Source organism: Micropterus salmoides, unplaced genomic scaffold (genome assembly GCF_014851395.1).
Source record: "Micropterus salmoides isolate LMB-PRFRI ecotype aquatic unplaced genomic scaffold, ASM1485139v1 Ms_hic_scaffold_2, whole genome shotgun sequence".
Classification (NCBI taxonomy): Eukaryota; Metazoa; Chordata; class Actinopteri; order Centrarchiformes; family Centrarchidae; genus Micropterus; species Micropterus salmoides.
In genome coordinates, this window is record NW_024041150.1 from 33,121,670 (window position 1) to 33,143,700 (window position 22,031).

The 22,031-nt window shown below is 39.8% G+C and overlaps 1 protein-coding gene across 1 annotated transcript in view; it reads right to left on the minus strand.

The window, feature by feature from the left end:
• Window positions 1–20,980, minus strand: part of LOC119913158 — a 30,015-nt gene extending 9,035 nt beyond the window's left edge. The window contains exons 1-21 of the mRNA XM_038732489.1: window positions 20,785–20,980; window positions 18,680–20,152; window positions 17,719–17,780; window positions 17,351–17,389; window positions 16,706–16,921; window positions 15,942–16,483; window positions 14,935–15,095; window positions 14,607–14,741; window positions 13,844–13,942; window positions 13,670–13,707; window positions 12,863–13,239; window positions 11,994–12,155; window positions 11,875–11,900; window positions 11,549–11,683; window positions 9,949–10,107; window positions 7,097–7,191; window positions 6,908–6,934; window positions 6,261–6,517; window positions 2,879–3,046; window positions 2,759–2,793; window positions 73–231 (exon numbers count right to left, since the gene is read on the minus strand). Of these exons, the coding sequence (XP_038588417.1) occupies window positions 73–231; window positions 2,759–2,793; window positions 2,879–3,046; window positions 6,261–6,517; window positions 6,908–6,934; window positions 7,097–7,191; window positions 9,949–10,107; window positions 11,549–11,683; window positions 11,875–11,900; window positions 11,994–12,155; window positions 12,863–13,239; window positions 13,670–13,707; window positions 13,844–13,942; window positions 14,607–14,741; window positions 14,935–15,095; window positions 15,942–16,483; window positions 16,706–16,921; window positions 17,351–17,389; window positions 17,719–17,780; window positions 18,680–20,140 (4,353 nt within the window). The 5' untranslated portion in view covers window positions 20,141–20,152; window positions 20,785–20,980. The remainder of the gene's footprint in view (window positions 1–72; window positions 232–2,758; window positions 2,794–2,878; window positions 3,047–6,260; window positions 6,518–6,907; window positions 6,935–7,096; window positions 7,192–9,948; window positions 10,108–11,548; window positions 11,684–11,874; window positions 11,901–11,993; window positions 12,156–12,862; window positions 13,240–13,669; window positions 13,708–13,843; window positions 13,943–14,606; window positions 14,742–14,934; window positions 15,096–15,941; window positions 16,484–16,705; window positions 16,922–17,350; window positions 17,390–17,718; window positions 17,781–18,679; window positions 20,153–20,784) is intronic.
• Between the last annotated feature and the right edge of the window lie 1,051 nt (window positions 20,981–22,031).

The following is a 22,031-nucleotide window of genomic DNA, read 5'->3' on the forward strand; positions in this document are numbered from 1 at the left end:
TTTCAAACACACCTTCATCTAATACATGTTTAATAAATGTGCCTGTAACAGTGTGCAGATTCTACTCCTTACCCTCCTCTGTAGCGATAAGACCGTCACGTTGTAGTACAGGGAGCGAAGGTTCTGTTTGGGGAAATACCGCCAGACCAGCTTGGCCACATCCTCGTGCTGGTAGTTTCCCTCTGGTAAACCGGTCAACATGATTGTGGGGAACTTGGAACCACTGGCCTTCTAGAAAAAGACAACGTTCAAAGCCTTCAGTATAAATCTTGTGTCGACGTTCTACTTTATGGTACATTTTGATATACCAATGTACTCACACTGAAATTTCACATTGGAATTTCAGATGAACAAAAACACCTATATCAGAATTTATAAGAGAAGTAAGCGATATTCTGGGAGATATATGGTTGAACATGTGTGTAAAAGTAATAGATTTTTTGAAGAGAAAATTCAGCACCTTTATGTGGATGTCCAGTCAATTTAAGCATTAATTCCTTAGTGAGATATATTGACCGAGAAAATGGAGTTGGCAGTGATTCTCCCTGCATCAGTAATGTAGTTGGAGGCAAGTAAGAATGACAGCTTGGATTTCTAATCTCTGGCTTTGGGTCGCCAGGGGGCGTGCTCTAGATGCTGCTCAAAAACAGAGCTTCCTTGTTATCTTTGCTTGCATTGCACACCAGCTACCTTTCCAACAGCAAAAAGGGTATTCTAAAATATGTATAAGTTTGTGAGCCCTTTAGAATTTTCTATATTTCTGCACAAATAACGGTTTTCATTTAAACCAGTTCTATTTTGGTCTAATTCGTCCACAAAACATTTTTCTAATGTCCTTTTTTTCTTTTCCACGTGATCTTGTGCAAACTGCAGGCGCCCAGCAATGTTACTTTTGGAAAGGAGTGGCTTTTAATTTGCAACCCTGCCATGCACACCAGTGTTGTTCGGTGGTTTCCTCATAATGAACATAAATATTAGCTCAAGTGAGAGGCCTTTAGTTGCTTAGAAGTAACCGTGGGTTCCTTTGTGACCTTGTGTACTATTAAAAGCCTTGCTCTTGGAGTAATCAGTGTTGGCCGAATTCATTCATTTCCTCCAATTGTCCACAGTCTGTCTTTCCAGCCAGATGAGCATCAACAACTCTTTTTCTGAGATCCTGAAAGCAGGTTCACATACTTTTACCACTAACAGATACAAGAATTATTGGTCATTTCCCTCATAATACTTTTGTCTCATTTGTTTAATTGGGTTGACCTGATGTAAAATCTGAGTTAGTGTAAAGTGTAAAGCGTTGACAAACTTTCAAGCACCACTGTATGTGTGAAGATGTGTTAAAAAGGCTGGCTCCACTTGGACTTTTCCTCCTCCCCTTTAAGAGTATTAAGTTCTGTTTCTGAGGTTGTGCAAAAGGATATGGCTGGCCACCCAGAACGCAAACTGTGGAGAACAAAGACCGACTGGTGGTGCCTTTGCTCAAATTTTCCTCTGATGCTAATAGAAAGTGAACCATTCTGCTACAATGCATTTTCCCCTAACCCTCCCCCCTACAATATTCACTGAATGGACATCCACATAAAAAGTTTCCTGGCTGTTCAGATGAAAGCGGTTATGGTCATTGGAGACACCTGATGCCGAACGACCATCCAAAACTGACAAATGTGTTTTTTTCAGTTTCCTGGGAAGGGATGAAAGGACAGCATTGTAAGTGTTGGATAAGTAGTATCGCAAATCTCCTCCCCTGCTGAGAGATGGTTTCTTCAGTCAGGTGTAAATGGTTTCTTTGACTCCTCCTTCAAGCCATCTATCCTCCACGTCCAAAATACACATTGTCATCCCCTTAACCTTCAGATGTAAGTAAACTGCGGAGTCTTGATCTGAGGAGTTGGCCCCTTCTGTGTTGAGCAATGTGTTTGTGTAGAGGCTGTTTGTTTACAGTACAGTATGCAGGTCTGAGCATTCCTCACTACATTGGACAGCATTTACTAGATTGCTTTTCTTATGTTTGGGTGTACGGTCTTTCAGGTGGACCAGTATCTTTCTTAGTAGATTCTTGGATTTACAAAATACAGGGATGTGGTGTTTGTTGAGTTTCTCTGATACTTAGGACATCGATTGAATCACAATGTTGTTGGGTTTACTCTTCTTTTCCTCATCATCCATAGTGTTCTTCTTGGATTTTAGCTCATTTAGTTTTGAACTTTTTGTTACTCAATTTGATTACCTTTGTTTTTGTGGATTCCCTTGTTTCAGACCACCTCAAGTTGAGTGCCTGGACTTTATCTGTAAGTTACTCTTTAATAAATCCTGAAGAATCATCCTGCCTAGTCCGCGTTTGCTATTGGGTCCTAAAACCTGTTACCTGACGGAGCACACAGCCCTAGTTCAGACATGCGTGCATCCTTCAGATGTTTTTGCTCCTTCTGTTGGGCATGGGCAATAGTTGAGATCAACTATTGGTAGCTGCTGTGGTATGATGGCAAAGTTTAATCATTTGGCCAAAACGCCTTGCTTTGGTATGTTAAGTTTCCTATCTGACAGGTTCACCCACCTGTTGTCTGTTTCATGCAATGTGGAGTTATTTTGTTTTCTTAGTGTTGCTGGCTAGTGATTGTAGGTTTTGGAATTTCTAAATATGTCTTTCCTTGCTCTTGGTGTGTTGATAGATTCAATAGCTGTAGCTCCACATGGAGTCTAGATATACGTTGTTAACTGAAATAAAAGCAAGTAAATTGGGTGAAGTCATGGTAAAAAACCTTACCTCAATGTCGTCCTGTCCTTTGACTGTCAGGTAATCTTGGAATTAAAAATGAACACAGGCAAAAGTTAACATGGTCAATCTGGCAGCATCAAACAAAGGATCAATTAACTGTTCTCTTACCTGGGATGATGAACCAAGGAGACATGGTAGGGAACAGGAAGGGCCGAGTTTTTAAGGTGACCCAAAATGGTGAAATGCTACCCTGTGGAACATTTTTAATTGGTGGGATAGTTACCCCAGCAACAATGTCCTTGCTGTCAGGCAGAGCGTTCTCAGGAAATCTTGGTGCTGCAACAACAAAAGACGAGCAACGTGTCATGTTTGAATATATTTGAAATGTGACAAAACTGTTGCACACAGTGGTTGTTGTTTAATCTTTTTTGTTAGTGTTTTGTCATTTCATTTTAAACTAATTATTAATTTATGTTTTTCCATTAAATTAACCTTTTAATCAGATTCAATAACTGGTTTGTTTTTCTCAAACAAGTTATTGATGCTGGTTCAGAACAAAGACAACATTAAGCAAGACTTTGTAGTTTACTTTCTTTAGTTGCACATTCAGTAATGAGACCAGGTAGAACAACATAAGCTTCCTGGATTTAACTCATGTATGTGTAGCCCACAGTCGCTCTGTATCACAAAATCATAACAATATAAACACAGTTACTGTGGCGAATTTAACTAAAACATGATACAACTGTATCTGTCTAGAGTGGCTGTGGTGATATCAACGGGTGATATGTCCTTAGTAACCAAGTTACTCAGAGATTATAAAACTGTTACCACTGAAAACGTGTGTAAGCCACATTTTTTCAACACAGAATATTATTTATAAAAGCTTACCAATTCTGTTCCCTATCTCCGACAGGACTCCCAGTAATGTCTTGCATCAACTAATTTAACCATAACTATGTGTACCATAACTTTGGTCTTACAACAAGAATCATTTCTTCATAATTTCAACTGCAAAACTGCCTACAGGGACCAGCTGAGGTGGAAAGAAATGTCCATGTGGGAGCAGGTTTTTAAATCTGAGAAAATAATTTCTTCAGGCGGGTGGATGATTTATTGGTACATGCAGATTTGGATCATGTATAATCATCTGAAAAAAAGAATAGTTCTGGTGCCTAAACTGATACATAAACAGTGGTGGACAACATTAAAAAAGGTTTTTTAAAATGAATATATTTTTATTTAAAGCTCCTTAAACTGAACAATATGTTAACTGTTTAAAGTATAGCCTACTTAAATATAAATATAAGTAAATACAAAACAACAAATCTACATAACACATTCTCAATATATAAACCAAGCCACCTAAACCAACTACACTGCATGCACAATTATTAGGCAAATTGTATTCCTCAGGATTAATTTAATCGGTGAACAAACACAATGCTCACTGTCAGTCCAAAATATTATTGAACCTCAAACCTGAATGTTTATCTAAGGAAAAGTGTTTTCACTTGTTGAGGAGAATGTATAAGTGTGCAGAATTTTTAGGCAACTAAATTACCAAAATGATTTCTATGAAATTACTTATTTATTCAAAATTTTTAGAATAAGTGTAACAATACAAAATGACAATTAAATAATGCCTTACAATATATTTAGTGACCAATATAGCCGCACTTCTTTTCAATAACTGCTACGAGCCTTCCATCCATGGAGTCTGTCAGTTTCTTTATCTGTTCACTCTCGCGGAAATTGTATATTGCTGGTGAGGGACTAACCAAATAATTTAGTTATGACAAACCGTTGTCTTTGAAGAATTTATTAATTTAAAAAAAAGAATAACAGAGAAGTACTTCAACAGAAAATCAACTTGTCCATAGACCTGCCGCCAAGGGCAGCTTCGAGCGTCTGGCTCAGAGCAATGTGATGCATAATCATTTACAGTCTAGGTTTCTATGTTTTGGGGAACAGAGATCCTCTCCCAGCCTTGATTGAACATTCACGGAGAGGAGAGGAACAACAAGTAAGGAAAACACTAAAACAATCTCATAGCTCTGACCTACACCCTGGTAAATGTGGACAGACTAACATAAGGAGTATAGAATAATGAAAGGTTAAGGATAGAAACAACATATACATATAAGACATAATAATAATAGAAGTATTAATAGTAACAATAAAAGATCATGCATAAAAGATTAAATGTAAAAGGAAACAATCTTCTGCCATGACATTCACAATCAACTTTCTCTGAAGCACCAACCACAGCCTCCAAAATTCTGTTCATTGTCTTCCGTGACTGTAAATCTGATGTTTGAGAAGGGCCCACAAGTTCTCAGTAGGATTCAAGTCAGATGAGAATGTGGGCCGGGTCATTTTTCCGGTATGTTTAAGGCCCTTGCTGTCTAGCCAAGCAGTGGAGTAATTGGATGCATGTGATGGATCACTGACCTGTATAAACAGCATGGCCTTCTTGAATGCTGAGGACTTCTTCTTGTATGACTGCTTGAAGAAAGATATCTTCCAGAAACTGGCAGTAAGTTTGGGAGTTGCAGGTCCAATTATCTCATTCTTCATGATAGCAGCCCATACCAGTACCACGCCTCCATCTTGCGTCAGTGATCCAGCCACGGGCCCATCCATCTGGTCCATCAAGAGTCACTCTCATCTGTCCATAAAAGCTTCGAAAAATCTGTCTTCAGGTATCTTTTTGCACAATCTTGACGCTTCAACTGAGCATTTGGCACCTTGTACTTCTGGACACTCCAGGTAGGTTGCAGTTCTGTGATATGGCGGCACTGGAGGATGATGGGTTCCTGGTAGCTTCACATTTAATCAAGTATTTTGCAGTTAATTTGGACCTTTTCTTCTCCATGAGCTTTTTATGCCCCAGTTGACTATTCACAACTAAACATTTGATTGTCCGGTGGTCACGCCTTAAAGGTTTAGCTATTTCAAGAGTGTTGCATCTGTCTGAAAGGCATTTTACAATTTTTGACTTTTCAGTGTCAGTTAAATCTTTTTTAGCCCATTTTACCTGAAGTAATGAAGCTTCCTAATAATCATGCACACCTTGATATAAGGTGTCATTCCCTTTCGGCCCACCCTCCCTCATTACACAAAAACAAATCAACTGGAAATGATTAACTCCAATTCAAGTGTATATGGTTTGGAGTTGGAAAATGTGCATAGAAATAATTACTTCCTTGCCTAATAATTGTGCATGCACATAATATGTAATAATAACAATAATTTAACACTAAATAAAACAAAAAAAAAAAGATCATCATCACCCCTCCCTCTTTCTCCTTTACATCAATCTGTTGAATCCAGGTGGATGCCAAAACATAATTTTACACCTAAGTCTGAAACACATTTCTGAGATATCTTCTCAACTAAAAACACTTGTTGAGGTGAACTACGGAAGTATGGTTACTTGATTTAACATCTTGTTTGTAATGATAGGCCTGCAGGTTAGCTGGATGAACTAAAAATAACCCTATGTAAACACCATGTTATATGAAATCAATGATTTTCAAATACTCACTAGAGCACCGAATGTCCTCCTCCACTGCTACGTCACTTGTGGCCGTAGCACTTGGTCCTGCTGTGATGGGCTCAGAAATGATGGATCCACCAGTGCCGCTGGTTTGAAGGGCAGCTTGTGAACCAGTATCCGACAGTTCAGAGGGACGAGTTTGGTATTTCACAGCTGGGGGCTTGGATGCAACACTGATGGTGTCTGGTTCAAAGTTAATTCTGATCTCACTTGAATCTTGTAGGCGCTGTTTTAGGCTCTTCAAACTAAAATTATAAAAAGAAAATTATTGTCAAAAGAAAATTAAGCATTTTCCGTTTACAATGGTTTAAAACTGAAAAAATATGTCCTCACATATGAGAAGCTGCAACCTGAGAATTTTGTTATGATATTTCTGCTTGACAAAATGGCTTAAACTGCTTAAAAAAGTTTCAGATGAATTTTCAGTTGATCAACTAATCAACTAATTGTTGCAGCTCTAAAAATCATACAGTATCTTTCATGAGTCATCTTGAACTGGATGTACACATAAATCTATCCAATGAAATGTGATCTGGGGCCACCACATCACAATGACTCTTGTCACTCTTTGGCAACTAAAACATGTTATGTCTCTCTTAATTTGACAAGAACCAATTACAAAGTGGTATACTCACGTCTCAAAACGTTTAACTTTACTCCTCCTGGAGAGAGAATATGAAAGAGTAGGTCAGTTTAGTGTGACGATGGGGAGTTAAAAAAAATGCACATACATGCAGAGGCTACCAGCTTTCAGAAAGACAAATGTGAGTAATTGTCAACCTAATTCAACCCAATTTCATACACACAACAATGCGCATGCATACCAAGCTGTGAGCCTATTTAAAGAGTCTGGTGAGAAAGTGTTGTATTTCTCCACTGCCTGCGTTACACCGCTGGAGTCAGCCATCTCAATGCAGATCTGAGGTAGAACGACAGTTATGGACAAAGAGAGAGAGAGTTGAAGACAAAAGCAACTAACAGAGAGAGAGCAGCAACAAACCATAGGAATCTCCATAAGAATCACTAAATTTGCAGGATGTGATTTACAGCATATTTAAACCAATCACTGTGATTGGTTATCAAATTTCAACACTTTCTTTGAACCGACCGAAATGTGTCCATAGCAAGAATCAAAAGCTGTCCAGTAGCGAAAACTGGGATCGAATGTCTAGTCAGATTTGTTTTCTTGCTCTTTGGTCAGTCAGTTCTTGATTTAAAGCTAATCTTTTTCAGTTTTCGACTTCTTACTAGACAAATTTCTTGTATGGCTGCATGTCTTTAGACAACATTAACGTTTCGTTCTACATTCTTTTGTCATGAAGGACACCATTTTGTAGAAAACTATATTTATATTTCAGTTGGAAAATAAAATTATAATTACTAGAAATACCTCGACTCAATATCCATGACCTGAGGTCGGATAAACGACAGGAAACAGATGGATGGATTAACAATGAAGTAACCAGTAAGAGTTACTTCTTTGTATATACTACTTGCAGCTTGCAGTAAGTGCTGCAATTAAATGTCCAGCTGCGCTCCTAACCTGCTGTTAGACCACCATTTTCGTCAGCACTCTAAGCACGAGTTACGCATAGGCTAGTCTTTCCAGATCTGGAGTTAGGCTGGCATGTTAAGTGTTTCATAAGTTAAAATAAGTTGCTCTTTTGAGGGGGGAGCCTGTTTTCGGGTCTCTGTTAAACTTTTTGTTGTTACATTTTGTTTCACGCTAGTGGTGGATAAAATGTTATCTATTAGTTGTTGTTTATTAAAAGGCTCCCCGACAAGTTATTTTCATTTAAGAAAACAGATACTCACTCGGATGTTTTATTTTGAGTGTTTTCGTTTGCAAATAATAGTTATTTTTGTCTGGAAAAAATCAAACACATAGATATGCAGGGTCCCACCATGTAAGGGACACACTTTTGTTGCTACTCCATGGCTCTGCTGCTGGCTGTTGGTCATGACGAATGCCCCACATGCCTCTGTGTTACTCAATTGAGAGAAGGGCTGTCCGAAAGTCAGTGCATGAATTGCTGTTTAATGCAACGGGAACTGAAGCTAGCCGGCTAGCTGAGTTGGAAGGGCTGCAGCTTGAAAGCCAGTTGCATTCATCTAGTGTGTCTTCACATGTGCGGAGCAGGCATAATCACGCACAGGTGCCCGGCTAGAAAAAAAGCCAAGAAAGTGGATTGGTTGGCAGCTAAAGTAGACACACTAGCCCCAGAATTTGCTGAGATTAAGAATTTGCTCCTTAACCTTCAGCCAGGCAGGAGAGCCCCAACCAGGGTAGACAGCCAAGCCAGAAGCCTACAAGGATGGGATTACGATGCCCTGTCTACGAGAGCTTCCTGTAATCAGTTATGTGAGGATAGACCCAGACAGGGAGAAATAGCGGCTTCCAACCATGCTTCAAATCACTGTTCCCATCAAACAGGGAGCAGGTCCAGAGCAGGCTCGGAGGCAGCCCATGCCACAATTAAGCCAGTGGTCCGTATGGTACTGGCACCCTTGGGCTTGGATGAGGCACCAACTGCAGGTACACTCAGCTAGTGCATTCTTTAGGCATCTCCCGCCTGAGGCTGGTTTTTCTGTGCCGCCATCCCAGCCATTCATTGAGGAGCTCCCACAAGTGCTGGCCAGCATTGGCCCGATCGTAAAGCTTATTCTCACCACACAACTGACGGTAGGGCCTTGGCTTCCATGCAGAATGCCAGCAGTTATGGACTGGGCGCAATGCTGGCTGAGGAGCCAGTTATAGCATCCCTCATTGTGTCAGTCACTGAGGTGTTGAGACTTGATGCTTGCTGCATCAGGCCAGTGTCACAATAAAGATCCTTCCTAGTGACGCCCCGCATCATCCCAGGTCACATGTGTGACTTTGTTGATATTAAATACTTTACCTGTGCGTGCGTGAGACGGATCATCCAGAATTCATAAAACCATAGTTACATATGTAACTCTCGTTCTCCTCTAACATCAACCAGTATATCTGTTATTAATCAGAAACCTCTTGATTTCTGCCTACGGTTGAAAGGTGATTTTTCTATCCCATCCAAGCGGGAGCTTGGCATCCATGTATCAATACAGTACTGCCACGGAAAATATAGTGATACTATGCTATTTCGATTATTTTTCGCCACCCCTTATGAAAAATTAAGCCAAAATGGAAGTGCCAAAAACTGCAGTTGGCTCCATAAATGTTCATTTAACTCCCTCATTTAAATTATAATATATGAAAGGGTTAAAGTTATGCATAAATAAGGACGTGGCTGTTTTGAGTGACAGGTGGGTGCCGTCTCAGGTCCTCCACCAAGCTTCACCTCTTTGCCCATTTTTGGATTAGCAAGAAGATAGGTGGAGTCGGGAACTGCAACACTAAGCTTCACGATAGCTCTTCCAACCCCTATGGGTGAAGCCACAGAGACTATGTCCATGTTTTATACAGTCTATGATTTCAGCCTGATCCTGACACAGATCCTTTAGTGTCCATACCTCACTGGATTCAGGATTCATGTGTTGCAAGACGAAGTGTACACAGGGGTTGTAGTTTTTGATAAAAACTGTTTTTTTGAAGTGATCTCGGACAAAATTCAAACAAAACTGCTCCATTTAATTAATAAAATTGTAATCACACTAATGTTTGTGGCTGTAACAGTGTGCAGTTTCTACTCCTTACCCTCCTCTGCAGCGTTAAGACCGTCACGCTGTAGTACAGGGAGCGAAGGTTCTGTTTGGGGAAATACCGCCAGACCAGCTTGGCAACGTCTTCATGCTGGTAGTTCCCCTCTGGTAAACTGGTCAACATGATTATGGGGAACATGGAACCACTGGCCTTCTGGAAAAGACAAAGTTCAAAGCTCAAAGTTTAATTCATTTATTGATGCTGATTGAACTTCATGGTACATTGTGACGCTGAAGTCGGTTGGAATTTAAGATGAGCAAAAACACAGAAGATTATATAAAACAGGGTTCTCTGTGCATATTTTCAGCAATATGCAGCTGTGTCTTCATCAAGAGTCAAAATGGACAAAGAAAAAATCCATCAAGGTTAATAAATTACAGGAAACACAACAAATAAAGTTCTTCATTGCCAACAAAGGGCCCCACTGATGCAACATCAGTCGGTTTAACAGAAGATCATAGATCAGAATGTGTTGTAAATAAACAAAAAGTGGTGTTTTCCAGGCATATTCAGATTGAACATGTGTGTAGAAATATGAGATTTCCTTGGGCAGATACGGTTATTTCTTAACAGTGTGAATAGCAGAGAGCTACTTAAAGAAATTTTACAAATCTGCTTAGGAAAAAACAACTGCCTCCTGTTTCAGGAACTTTTTTTGTCTTGTGAAAACCAGGGGAGTGAAACTGGTTTTTTTTAACTTTGGTTATAATTAGGGATATCCAGATCAACGTTTTCCAGCAATACTAATCCAGACTTATACATTTTCCAGAGTCAGGAAACGGGCAGGAAACATCACTGCAGATCCATCTCACCCCGGACACAACCTGTTCCAGCTCCTCCCCTCTGGTAGCAATAACCCAGTAACTCTGTCTCTAATCAGCCACCTGTTTACTGGTTAACACTTATTATTTATTCACAATTCTCTATTTCAGTGTTGTTCATACTGTCATATTGTAGACACTGTATACCAAATCCACCTACCTCAAGTCATTACTCCTTCACAAAATACTTATTTATTCCAGCATCCTTTGCACTATGCTTCATTGCACTGTGTACATGTATGCATATATATGTACCTGTATATCACATCCACCTTCGACATGTACATACTCTTGCATCCTTTGCACTCTGCTCACTGCATTTGTCAGATTCTATATTGCTTTTGTTCATAGTGTGTATATTTGTGTTGTCTACACTGAAGTCTGTCTGATTAGGGGTCCAAGCCCGAGTGGGCTGGGAACCCGCGAATGCAAGCCATCACGGTTCCCAGTTCCAGCGAAGCAGCTGGGAACCCTATTGTAATCGTTCTTGTTTTTATTTTATTTTTTACGTTATTATTGTGATTTTGTATTTTTGTATGAGTAAACACATCGTGAGCAATGTACAATCCAGAGTCAAATTCCTCGTACGTGTACACATACCTGGCAATAAAGCTGATTCTGATTTATATGTCTTCAATAGCATTTTATATAATCTATCAAAAATCAGTCCAGTGACCAACTTATCATCTGAATGATCAAAACAACAAGTTAGTAACACAAAGAACTGGGGATAAATAAACCAAAAAAGTGCAGATTTATAACACAGTGCCTACCATGCACATCTGAGGAACAACGTAGATGGTGTCATCTTTATGTTGAAACCCAAATGGAACGAGAAGTTTTGCAAGTTCATCCTCTGTGTAGCAGCCATCGTGATACCTCGGCAGTCCAGTTATGAGCAACTGCTTCTGTACAGACAGACAGATAGACAGATATTTGTGATTTTTAGCCATTTAAGAAAACTGAATTTAGAAGATATTATAATACAGTACTATATTATGCTCCATAACTATTTACAATATCAAACCAAAAATGGAGCTAGACCTTGATCTTTAAAACTACACGTAGTACTTCATACAAGTGATTTGAGGAAACCTACTTGAGATGAAAAGTGCCTGTAGCATTCTGTGAGACAAAGAAAATAAGAGAGACAGTAAAATACGATGCCATGCAGATATTTGTGACAGACAAACAGAGTGTCTTTCTTGGATTTCTTACTCATGACATTTATGTCCAGGTGCTTTTCTACCATCTCCCCAAAAGTCAGAGGGGTAACTGCAGGAAACGAAGTGGACGCTGCCAATTGCTGCTCTCTCACTGCCACAGCTGTGGGCTCAGTTGGGACAGATGCATCTTTGGCTGAAGCTGTGTGGCTCTTCACTGCAGTCACAGGATGTTCAAATGTCAAATTTTATTAACATGAATATCCATATTTTGAAACGTCACCACCCCCCCTTTACATACAGTCGCATCAAAGTCAGTGCCAAAACAAAACCTTTATTGAATGGGTTTTTTGTATTTGTTACAATGGATGAGCTTAAATAACCACATGCAAACACATTATACAAATTCAATGTTTTTCAATTTTAAGTATTTTAAAGATTGGCATACATATATATTTACATTGGGAAATTTTGAAATAGTCAGAAACTGAAGTTTTCAGTGTTTGATCATAGCTTCAAATTTGACTTTATAAGCTACATAAACCTTTTAAAAAACATTAGGGTCGCTGAAAAATTCATTGCTGCAAAGCTAAAAAAGGAGGTTATCTTTGACCATAGCAGATGTCTTGTCTTCACAGGACAAATCTGGTAATATTAGAAATGATCAAACACAACAATTAAAGTATCCTATGATCAAGTATCATGTGTGTATTAAAGCCTGATATTCCTCTGGGCCATAGAGCGCCACGGTTGTCCAAAACTACTAAAGTTTATTTTTTTTGTCAATCCCACATACACTGTCCTGTTTCCACAAATACTCCCTAGAGCACCAAATGTCCATTAATTCATTCTTTCAACATTTTCTACAAACACCACATTTTAACATACTTCATCATTCATCTATCAAAAAGGTCTCCAACATACCTTTTTGCACTGTTTTTCTCTCCATCCCTCCACTTGGCAGCTCTGCCTCCACAGCAGCTTCAGTTGAGTTTTTTGGCTTTTTCACAGCTTGCTTCGCAGATGACAAATTTCCTGTTTTTGCCGTTATAGCTACCTGATTGGTTGAGAAGTTCCTCACTTTGGAAACGCAGGCTACTGACTTCATGACAGTCCTGCCTTTAACTGAGCCTTTAGCTGCAATCTTCTGATGGGTAAGTTTGCATGTTGTGGCTATTCTGGATCCCCAGGGTAAAGGCCATTTATGCGGACGCATGCTACGTGTAGGGAGAAGAACCTTTCTAGTGGTGGTTGTGGATGTACTGGTTTGAGGTGTGAAGACACTGAATGTGGCAGGTTCTCTGTGAACAAAATTGAGTTACATGTTTTAGAATTAACTGATAACAAACAACAACAATGTAAATAATTTGAAAAAACATTTAACAAACGGGATAGACACAATATCTTGGACACAATACCTGTACAGTTTGTAGAAATGAAAAAAATATTTTTGGACCATAATAAATTGTACAGGTGTTTCAAATAGTGTCAATCTCCTGTGCACACACACATACATGTACGCTGATGATCAGTCATTAGGTTAAATCCCAAAAAGCAAATACAAAAAGCACAGTCAATTCTGAATATTTGAATAATTCTAATGTGATAACAAATTTTTCACTGAGGACGCAAATTTAAACAGCAATTCAATATTTTCAGTAATATATTGACAAAAACAAGATAAACCCCTCCAACTTCCATCGCAATAAATCTATGTGAAACATAACTCACTTCTGAGGAGGCTGCTTTTGCTCCTTAGAATCAGTCTCCTGTAAACAATTATATAACAAATACATGTAGTTATTTTACATTAATCTAATAATTGACGGCATGACCACACAACAGCAGACACATGTTAATATGTAAATTTACCAAGAACGAAGAAAGAAAGGAAAAGTGTAATACCTTTTTTCTGATAACAGTGATTTCTGTTCCTTTCACAGTGAGGCTCCTTACGCTCTTCAGTTTGTTAGCGTCTTTCTCTTTCTCAAAACACACGACTGCCTACACACACACACACACACACACACACACACACACACACACACACAAATGTAGGGCTGAACGATTCGCAATTTTTCTGCCAAATATTGCAATTACGATTCGTTTTGCTATTTTTCAAATGAAATTTTGCTAATGTTCAAGAAGCCACGTCAAGCAGCACAGAGCAGATGAACCAGACAGGAAGTAAGACACAAAACGGTATACAGAATCCGGTTGATTTTCAAAATAAAACACCCATTGCAGACTCCCGATCATACATTAACATTAACCACAGCTCAGAGAGAGCTGTTATCTGTAGTTGAAGCACACAAAATGACAAATTAAGAACATGTTAACAACGTGTAGGCTAAACGCTTTACACTGGACAAAACTGCGGCACAGCTGCTGCTGCGTCAGTTCGTATGAAAACCGGGGTAAAGTCGGTTTTAGATTTAACATTAACAACACCTCGTTTTCGTGGTTTTGGTTAGGTTCAGGAGTTTGATTCCCCTGTTACTCAAATAGAAATACATTGGATAAAAGCATCATACCAAATACCAAAATAAAACCCAACAGATGGTCATGGAAAAAATATATTTTGTATATAATGAAAAGGCAAAACATAGGCAAATATAGGTCTGGATCGCAACAACACACTCTCACTCTTCACTCTCTCTATACATACCTCCAGTCTGGACCGAAACAGTACAACTGACTTGGTTTTTCCAAAGTGCTCCACAGCAACAATCACATCACTGCATGAGACAGAAGTACTAATCCCTTTGAGTCTCACCATGGTTGGAGGTGAAGGTTTACCGGACTGAGTGAAAGAGAGAAAAACACAAACTCAGAACCGATGTTGGTCGTCATCATTAACGGACTTCTGGAACTGGTTGTCCTTTAAAAATGCATCTGTGGTTTAACTGTCCAATTAAACCTTAATGTCATCTGTCCTTTCTGGAAACATAATTTTTTGCTTTGTGTGTAATAAAGTATAACACACACACACCAACCTTAGTCTTTGTAGCAGAACTTGCTACCTTCTTCTGCAGGCTGGGCTTTGCTTTGCAGGGAGATGGTGATGAGGAGGAGGACTTCATCTTGGCTAGTAAGGCAGGAACCAGAGCTTTAACCATGGCCTCCAGGTCCGACTGCATTGACAGAGACTGGACAGCTATAGCAACAAAGACAAACAGTCAAATTGTCAGACAAAACTGCAGCATTTTTGTGGTTGCAAAGTCTCAAAGACAGTCTCTATTTTAAGATGAAGAAATGTAGAGTTAATTATCATATTATCATAAAGTGATCTCATCTTTCTTGCTAGTTACTTCATAGGCTTTCAGCATATTTTCTCTGGGAAATTTTTACTTGGTTAAGTCAGCATCTGAACCACTGGAAAGTGAAGTAACAATTACAGACAATACATATTTATACATATGTAAGAAATGCTGCTTCTTCCCAGTAAGCTAGCAAAAAGTGATTGCACTTTGGTAAGATGACGGACATGGTCAATATTACGTTAATTTAAAAGGAAGGGAAAACCTTTTGATTGTATTTTTTCCCTCTCTTGTCATTTTTGCATAATTCATGTTCAGATTATAAAAACATTATTAAATATTAATGTTGGCAATCAATTTAGGCAAGTTTCAATTCATCATTTAGTCATTCAGAAAATGAAGATAATGTTGATTATCAAGTCTCTGATTGCAATATCACAAATTGCATGTTTGCTGGTTTCCATCATCTTCTACATTGGTAAACAGAATATGTTTGGGTTTTCCAGACTGAAAGTTAATTAATCAATAATGAAAATAATCTTTAGTTCTCCCTAAAGAACTAAACTCTACATCTCTCTACCGTAAAGGTGCTATGCAGATTTGAGAGAGGTACCACTTTTCTCATTAGTAAGAAAGCGAACAAGTTCATGTCCCAAATTAGCTAAATATTCCTTGAATGTAAAAACTACAGGTTCACAAACCGTCTTTACTCTGGGTCTTAAAATGTTTGCAACTTCTCAAACCTGATGTTTCCAGTAGTTCCTCAGCCAGTCTCTCAGCACTGCTTGACTTTTTTCGTTGAGGAGATGAGTCTTCTGTGGACGATCGTCTCCTACTCGATGGCAATTGCCTCTTGTTGCTCCTCCATGGTGGAGTTTGTCTCTCCTCGCTCCACCTTGGTGGCGAACGTCTCTCCTCGCTCGTCCTTGATAACGACAGTCTCTCCTTGCTCCACCTTGCTGGTGAAAATCTCTTGACACTCCTCTTTGGTGACGATCGTCTGTCGTCGCTCCACCTTGGTGCCGATCGTCTCCTGTTGCTCCTCTTTGGTGGTAATCCTCTCTCCTCGCTCCACCTTGGTGGCGATTGTCTCCAGTTGCTCCTCCATTGTGGCGATCGTCTCTCGTTGCTCCTCCCTGGTGGCGATCGTCTCCCGTCGCTTCTCTTTCGTGGCAATAGTCTCTCACAGTTCCTCCTCTGCGATGATCGTCTTTCAGGGCTCCTCGAACGTGAATGATAGTGGGAGGAGTGCGGGGGCTCATACAATGGGGAATGAGAACGAGATCTGATGAAAGTACAGATTAAATCATATTATGACTTAACTCTTTTTTTATTTTTAAATTAAACAATTCACAGTATGTCTAGACTTCTCAAGTGGTGAGTGACAAATCCATAGAGGCTAAAACGTTCTGTAGGAACATATTTGGTACTTTTACAATCTAGTCGTGAGAAGAATCTCTTCTCTTGCTTGATTTATTGTTCAAATCAGAATTATTGTTTGACAAACCTGCGACTGTATCTGGGGCTGTGCGTTGATCGTGATCGGCTGCTGTGTTGCTCGCTTCTATCCTCCAAGCCATGGCGGCGGCGGCGGTGGCAGCGAGGGCTGGGTGAGCTGGAACAGCTAGAACGGGAGCCTCTTCCATGCCTGGTAATCTGATGACGATGCTGGAAAGTGTGTGCAGAGGTTGATGCTGAGGGCTTGGCATCTTTATGTGCAGCCCTGAAAAGAACAACAGATGAGAAAAGCATAAAGCAAATTCTTAGCTGCTGTCAAAATATTGGTTTTAAACTGTAGCAGTTTCTTTTAATAATAGTATAGTTGTATTTATGGCTACAGCTACAGTGTGATATAAAGCCAAACTTTGCTGCAGAACAGAGACATATGGTCTGCATCTTCCAAACCTCTGCAGGATCAATTCTTCTTACTTTTTCTTACTTTTCGTTCACAGTAACGCTGTTTTTTTTACGCATTGAGGAAACAGTCTGCTCCACGTCATGGTAGTGTTGATCCATACAGAGTGAGCATGAAAAGTGTCAGGTTGTGCCAGAACGGTTAATTAATTAAAAGTGTGAGTTAACACAACATACAATATCAATAAAACCCCAGTGCCTGCCCCACTTTATTTTTTATAACTTTATTTTAATTTACCTGGGCTCGAGTGCTATAGTACCATCCCACTCTGGGTATCTGTGGAAACAATTTAAACACACTGATTAAAACAGTAAAGAAGCCACATTCTGACAACAAAAGCCAAAGGTTTCTGCATTGAGGTAAAGCATTCAAGAGGTGTTTCTAAAGTCAAAGGGTATAGTAACGGCAGAAGTAATCAGGGACAAACAATACTGAGAAAGAGGTTGTAGTATTTCAACCTCTTTTTCTGTCCAGTGTCTCCTTTACAGTATTTTGGCACACGCCTGGTGGGCATCCCCCAGCATTCAGAAAAAAGGCAATGATCAAAGAATAACTCAAATTAACAAGATCTTTACAGGGAAAAGATGAAATACAAAAAGACTAACTGTTTTCGCAGGAGTTTGCAGCTCTCAAGGTGAAAGCTGGTGTTCTGGTGGGAGAGCCAGTCCTAGTCACGACAACAGACACACAGAATTTACATACGGTTTTCATCACAACTGCTATCAGCTTCAATGTGGCATTTTGTGTCTGACCACACATATCATATTCAACATTAAAGCAGCCTTAAAAAATTATATTAAAAGAGCTACAAAAAGTCTACAAAAGAAAAATATTTATCTGGTTTCTTTAAATCTTCAGCCAACAAAATACAGGAACAACCTTGAGCCCAAGAGTGGAGCTGAGACATTAACCAACAGTTAATAAAATGTTATGGTTTTGGAATCAGCTAAAGACTTGAAAACGATAAAACAAGTTACATATGGATGAAATTAAAAACATAAATCCTTTAGAAAATTGACAACTTTAATTTATAATTACAGCTGACTTTATAGTCAACTTCAGTTCAAGGGCAACAAGTCTTTATCATGAAATATACCAAGGACTCCCAGTAAGAAAGAACCAAAATAAAAAGTTCTCAGATTCTTGATAGTTTGACGTCTAGTTCGTCAGCTTGGCTACAAAAGGTCTTTCATAACCAATCAATGCAATAATTTCTCTCAATTCCTAAACACGTCTCTACACTGGAAACATATCTGTTACTGTGCAGGTTGTGTTATTTATTGTTTAGGTAGTGAGATTTTTTAATGATGTGGTTTTTAACCAGCCTGTGAAGCAAAAAACAAATTTCGACATTTGTGGACAATAAAGATCGTTAACAATTAACAAAATACTTAGTTTGGGCTGAAGTACATCAAAAAACTACAACAGTCTCCTTCAGTACTTCCCCACCAGTGAATAAATGGTAGAGTGATTAGCATTTTATAATGAAAAACAAACATTTTAGATACTAAAATAAACATAAACTTTCCTAAAGTCAGAGTGAACAAAGCGCGATCTTTCACTCACCTTCATATGATTAAATTCTTTGTTACAAAGAGAACAGGTATGTGGAAAGATTTCTGGTGAGGCCGCCGCATAGTCCTGCATCATGGACGGCGTTGGCAGGGCCTTGGAGACTCCCACCTTTGCTGGGAGCTGCGTGTGGGAAGTCGGCAGCGTCACGTGATTGAAATTCAGACCTGGGATTGCCTGAGCTGGGATGGAGCGTGGATCACCAGGGATAGACACCGGACGTTGCATGGCCTGTGAAACATCAGTGATGATGGGGATGAGAGGGTCAGGGGGAACTGATTTCGCAGCAGGAAAAACTGGAGGCCTGATCTCCTGCCCCGTCTGCAATGATGGCTGCTTCTGCGTCTGCTGTGTCTGTTGCTTTTTCATCTGCTCAGCAACTGTTGACCTTTGACCTTGTGTTTCACTCTGATTCTTAGCGCCATGGGGGTCATTACTGCCAACGATCACAAGGTCGGGTTGGCTGGGATGCACGCCGCGGAGCAAAGAGCAGGGTGGTTGAGTTTTCAATGCTGACTGGCGATCTGCCTGTGGTTCTTTTAAGGGACCGGGTTTGGAGGCTTCAGGCTTGAGAACTCTGATGTCGGTGTCCTTCTTTGGCAGAGAGAAGCGGCTGGGGATTGTTTGGGATTTCTGCAATCGTTTGTTCGGATCATTGCTTGGGGGAGCCACAGAGCCAAGACTGGTAACAGAACTCGCCTGATCACGTGAAGAACCCAAGGCACTGCTTTTCACCTCTGTTGTATTTTTTAGTAGTGGTTCTCGAATGTGGCTGCTACTATTGAAAGCGTCCATCAGAAACGTACTTCCCCTCCCACCACTGTTGGATCTACTGCCACTGGTCATTCCAATCTCATCCATCAATTGGGGTTCGGGATAGGGTACTGACTGAACTGCTGTTGTAGCACTCTTGGCCTTCTGAATGCCGATTTGGCGCAAGATGAACGGCAGGTTATCAGGAGTGAGCTGGTCTTCAGGGTAAAAGATGAGATGGTCCAAGTCCTCTTTTTCAAGTCCAAAGCGCAGGAGGATGTTTGCAGCGGATTCAGAAGTGTGCTTGGGTCGACTAGACTCTGTAGAGGCGACAGGTTTGTCTGACCCTGCATAGTCATAATCACCTAAACCTGGAATGGACTGCATATCGTGTTCTCTGTTATTGGAGGTATTAAACCTACTGTCCCCACCGCTTGCAAAATTAGATGAAGCAGATGAAGGATACAATTTAGAGTCATCCGCAGTAGGTCTTTCGTAGTTCGATGACCAGTCCAAGGAGCTACTGCTGCTTTCAACGTCCCAGTGTCTACGTCCCACAGAGGCAGATGTTGAGGACATTGTGTAGGAGGCCACCCCTGCGCCCCAGAAGGGAAACTCATCCCTTTGAGTGTTGGTGAAGCAAGTACCCTGGTCTACGGGCTCTCTAGCTCTGTGCATAGACTCCTCTATGTCATCATCCATTAAGGCCCGACCCTGTTCAAAAAACCCAAAGTAAAAATTTTAGCCTGAAAACGAGCATAGTATGGGACCTTCAAACAAGTAGCATAACATGTTAAAATAATGTTGCTTACCAACTCTTGACTTAACCGAGGGGAAGAGAAAACTTGTGTTAAGTGTAACAAAAGTTTTTCCCCCCACGCTCCATCAAATCAATGCAACCATTAACAATAACAAAACAGACATTTGTTCCCGACATCCCTTAATTTAATGACTTAAGAGTTTGATCAATATTTATCAGTTTTGAAGGTCTAAAAGGTGGTGTTGCGCTTTTATGCGAGCCACAGGCCTGGATCCCAACATCACTGACACATTTTACAAAAACAAACACAAGCGCAAAATATTCATAATGTTGGCAAACGGCTGCGTTTCGTTATACACGAACTGTTCGCCAGCCAAACTGAGTTCAGATAAATGGCTGAATAGTCTCTTGAGCTCCTGCTAGCAGTTAAGTTAACAGAAATTTTCAGGAGGGCCCGGTTACACACACACACACACGCACACACACACACGCGCGCTAAACAAGGCTTCCGGTTGACAAACAACAAGTACAGCGACTGAAAATACGTAACGTTGGTGTTTATATTAACAACATCTATGTTACACACCTTCCGTTATTTGTGGATATGCCGAAGCTTTGACGTGCTCAAAGTCGTCCTCGGGATGTTGACAGCTGCTTAGCAGGGAGGAACTCTGGACTGTCAACAAACTCCTACAAACTTCTGGTTTTGGTGTCCAGCCTTCAGAGTAAAAGCGAGGCCGTTTGAAGACGTGCTGAGCTCGGGAATGAAACCAGAGCGCAACCTGCTGTCATCCCTAAAATTGATCGATAGGTCTTTGAATAAACTCTCTCCTGCTATTAAATCAATCGTGTGTTTAGATATTTGGGTTGCAAGGCTCTTATTTTGTGTACACATAACGTTAGCTACAACTGGATGGATAAGTAGGTTAAATAGCATTTTTGTTTGTATTTTAATTAGTAATTATTCAAACTACAACTGAAATTATGTGAAATTATTTCTCCATTAATTGACTGGTTGAGTGAACACAAAAATAATCAGCAAAGTTAATCGACTAATGATTTAACCCTGAGTCAGAAATTGTGGTAGCCTAGTTGTTTTTTAATTAAATAAATGCATTTGAATTATTAGAAATTATTAAATTAAATAATAAAACATAGATTGTTGCAGCAGTAAAAAAAATCTATCCAATAAAGGAACAGATAGTTCAAATAATATTTTGCATTGTTGTAGGCCTATTTACAATTTCAAACAGTATTCAAGATATAGCTTGAACGCAATTTGACCCTGAAGGAACACTCATACAAAAACATGCACCAAAAAGAGGTTGAAAAGATATGCACAGCACCAATTCATTTCTAAGACATTTATTTACCAAAAATGTTTATGTGCTTCCCTCTAGTGTTCACAGACTCGCAAGTCTGTGGCAAACTCCTTATGATCCGTATCATGTCATTTTGGGTTATGACCTGTCATTTTTCAACTGAACCATTGTCACCGAACATGCCTGGATAGCATGTCCCAGACTCCCAGACATGCTCGATTGAGTTTGGGACCCCCCTGATCTTGCATTGAGATGAAGTCCTAAGCAACAGCGCCTGCAAATGGCCTGACAAGTAGCCTATCGCTCATCACTGGATTTAACTGATAATCTGATTTAGAGGCTACATGAATTTATGTCAGATAGAGTCCTAAAATGAAGGTGATAAAGCCTTGCCCTGCAAATAAAAATATGCATCAGTGAGGACTTCCTTTAGCTGAGAAGCCGACAACAGGTTGGTCAGCCAATCATTTAATTTGGACCAAATTGATTCATTGGTTATACAGTCCTGTGA